A 3,722-nucleotide genomic window follows, 5' to 3' on the forward strand; every position below is an offset into this window, starting at 1 on the left:
GAAGGGTGGCATTAGGGGTGTATAAAAAACTCGGCTTTTGCGAACAGCCATATTCGGCTAACCAAATAGCTTATATTCATCTTGTTTGTTAAGTAAATGAGCTGAACACGAATAATTTTCTTTCAATCATGTTCGATTAACTTTGACTCGAATTAATTAAATAATAAATAAGAGTTAATACAATGATATCAAAAAAAAAAAAAATTATACATGTAAAATAGGAAAGTTAGGCGTTAGACGTGTAATACATAAGAATTGGGTGGTATGCATGTAAATACTCCTAAGATTTTTAAAAATAAATTTTTGATGTTGATATGTAAATACATAATAATTGGGTGGTATGCATTTAATGTACCATTTTCTCCAGAAAAATCCCGAGCGTGGCCGCTGGCATGCTAGTGTTACCAATGTATATAGATGAGAATTTGGTGGCATGCACCTGACCCGTTTTGTGACTTTTATTCCACATGGCCGCGTTGAAAGACACACACTCATTAATTCTGTATAAAAGTTCCAAGAAATTGCGAGAACTTGATGAACCCTTTTTGTGGTTTCAGAAATAAATTTTATTCTTAGCACAATTAAAAATACTTTAAAATAAAAATTTTAATTCGAGCTGAATGAGCTCGAATGGAGATGAACGTAAATAAATAATTCACAAGCCATTTTGCATAAGAGCCAAACACATAAAATTTGGACCAGCTCAAACTGCACTCGTTTATACGGAAAAATTTTCTGTCAGGACTCCAGACATAGCTATACCTGCGGAGTCCTAGTAAATGTTGTCATTTGTCTTATATCGGGCTCAGTTAAAAAAATATTAAAGTGGAACTGTAAACTCTGCAAAAACCTTGAAATAACACCAAAAAAACCACCGTTGTGTTATTTCGTGGTTATTGAAGTGGAATATATGAGTTTCTCTTCAATAACCTCGAAATAACCTTCACAGTGTAATTTCATGGTTGTTGAAGTGAAACCGTGAAAGTTATTTTGAGGAGTATTTAAGTGGAATGCATGTGTTTTTTTTCAGTAACCCCAAAATAATCTTCGCGGTTCCACTTCAATAACCCTGAATAACCTCCACGATATAGCACACATGGCAGCATATTACCAGAATCCGCACTTCCAAGAGTTCCCGTTTGTACCCCCTTAGATGACATCATTTAGTGATTTAACAAATGTAAACAATAAATTTTAGCTATGAGACATATAAATATATTAAACTTTTTACTTATGAAGGTAAATCACCCTTCATCTCAACATCCTATAAAACTAAGATGTACACGTGCCTTAAAAAATGATGATGGTGGCCATTTATTTAATAAATATAGATGTCGATATACAAATAAGTTAATTAAGTTTATAAATGCAAAAAACGTTGATAAAAAAATCTCACTTTGCTATCTTTATAAGCCCCAGCTGAACAAATCTAGTCCCCACACAAACCAGTCAGTCTTCTCCATCTTCCAAACTCCTTCGCCCACAAGCTTTCTTCACAGATTCATGGAGAAAATAGCTCTGAATCACTCTTCATCCGCTATCAACAGCCTCAGCAGTGGCTTCGAGGGCTTGACGAAGCTCCGAGTTCTCTTCCTCGCCTCTTCTCAGTCCAAACCAACCTCCAAAACTCTGGCAATCGGTCTCCTTGACAAAGCTCTTAGCTGCATCACCTCTGCTCTGTCCGAGCTCCAGGCCATCTCTCCCAGTTCCATGAATGCTGCTGCAGCCCCAGCCATCGAAGATAGAAATTTTGTTACTGATCCTAAGAAAAGGTTTGAAATATAATTGAATGGATCTTACTAAATTCATTATGAAGTGAGATCTATGGCTTATGAAGAGATGGTTTGATTTATTTTGTTGTTGAAATGAATAACTAGGAAGAAGACACAGTCATGGACGATTTCGACCTCGGTGCCTCACTTTGATGGACATCAATGGCGAAAGTATGGGCAGAAGCGAATTCTCAACTCAATGTATCCTAGGTAGGTAACTAAAGTTTCGATTTTGATTATTTCGGCACAATTAGTAAGTTGAATCAGACGATGGGACATAAAATTATTAGTAACAATATTAAAAAAATAGTAGTTTTGTGATTTACAGAAGTTCTATCGAGTTTAAAATAATATGAGAGTATGAGAAGATTTGGTTAGTTTTAGAAAGAGCAAAGATGAAGAAATATAATCTGAGAAATTTTATCAAATTATAAAACACATGCAGACAATGAATTGACAAAGGTTCTGTTATGTTTGTATTAAATAGCAAGTAATATCATCTTTCGTTCAGGTTTTTGCAAACAATTAGACTTAGAATCCACTATCCTGGTATTGTTGAAGTCCTCTAACATCTATGAAATTAGATTAAGAAACATAATTAACAAAGATAATTTTTTTGTTGCTAATTTGTGTTATTTTAATCTTAAACTTTGGATAGATTGGGAAACACGTACTATGGTAATTAACCCTAAAGAGAGATGATATTCTAAGTGATATAATCATGTGCAATGAAGAATTGAAGGTGATCCAAAATAACATTGCAAAATACAATATCAAAACATTAGGAAAGTCTCTTTATTGAAACTCCATTGCTACAATCTTTCTATATATTTTATTAACCAAGAAAAAATTCACTTATGCAGAAGCTACTACAAGTGCACTCACCACAAAGACCAGGGCTGCCCAGCAACAAAAACTATTCAGCAAAAAGAAGAAAAATTCTTCAAACCTCCAAAGTATACGGTCAGCTACAACATGCAACATACTTGCAAACCCAAGGAGACTCAGGAGATTCCTTTTGTCATGGATTCATCAGCCATTACTAATACTTCATGTAGCACCAATATAGTTTCTTCCACTTACAGCTCCAATGAGATATTGCCTTTACAAGTAGAAGAAATGGAGCAGGATTGTCTGATGGAATCCATGCTTCTTTCTTCTGAGCCAAGAGAAGAGGTAAATGCCACTCATGAGGACTTACTAAGGTCTTCATTGGCAGCTTTGGATTTTGATTGGGGGTGGCATGATGAGCTCATTGCTTTTGAAGCATTTGGCAATGTCATGCTTTGAATCACAAGGAATGAAATTATTATTAATAATGTATGGCTCACACATTAAAAATCAAGTGTGGCGCCATAGCTTGGACAGTTTATGTATAATAGAAGAGTTTTGATGACTTTTGCATTTATTGTCTTAGTTATTTACGTAATTATGTAGCATTTTGTACTAATTACCTTTAGGCTCCAGTTTTGTTCAGTTAGTTAAAGTAATAATTTTGCATATATTCTAAATATGTTATTAAAAGTTTGAATTGTATACATTTATAATTGATGTTATTGTAATTAATATTGTTGGAGAAAGGCTTGTGGTGTAAGAGTTCTATCTTCTTATCATTTTTTGTATCTTTCTATAATTAAATAAGGCTATTATAATAAAAAGATTTTATTTGTAAATATTAAAAGTCATTTATGCAAGATGTCAAGAAACCAGCGCGATTGCTCTCTTCTTTGAGGCGATGGTTTGCTTCAATAACTTCATTTCTTTTCTATTCTTACTTCCTTTTTCCATTTTCACTTTTCTCTAATTTTTCCTGTTATTCCCATTGCCTTTTTTTTCTTTTTTTTGGAAGGATAAGGCTTGTTTCCTGTTCCTTTTTTAGATCTTTGTCATAGTAAACCTTTTGTAGCTAAAAAGGTTACTATCCTAAACCCTAAAGCCAATCTTTTTGGT

General features: G+C 33.8%; 1 protein-coding gene across 1 annotated transcript; it reads left to right on the top strand.

Moving 5' to 3' along the window:
* Positions 1 to 1,457: 1,457 nt before the first annotated feature.
* Positions 1,458 to 3,143, top strand: LOC110021262 (probable WRKY transcription factor 70). Its single transcript, XM_020719683.1, has 3 exons — positions 1,458 to 1,772; positions 1,878 to 1,982; positions 2,636 to 3,143. Exons 1-3 carry the CDS (start codon positions 1,504 to 1,506, stop codon positions 3,060 to 3,062), a joined length of 801 nt encoding a protein of 266 aa, XP_020575342.1. The 5' UTR covers positions 1,458 to 1,503; the 3' UTR covers positions 3,063 to 3,143.
* The last annotated feature ends 579 nt before the right edge of the window (positions 3,144 to 3,722 follow it).

Source organism: Phalaenopsis equestris, unplaced genomic scaffold (genome assembly GCF_001263595.1).
Source record: "Phalaenopsis equestris unplaced genomic scaffold, ASM126359v1 Scaffold000125, whole genome shotgun sequence".
Classification (NCBI taxonomy): domain Eukaryota; kingdom Viridiplantae; phylum Streptophyta; class Magnoliopsida; order Asparagales; family Orchidaceae; genus Phalaenopsis; species Phalaenopsis equestris.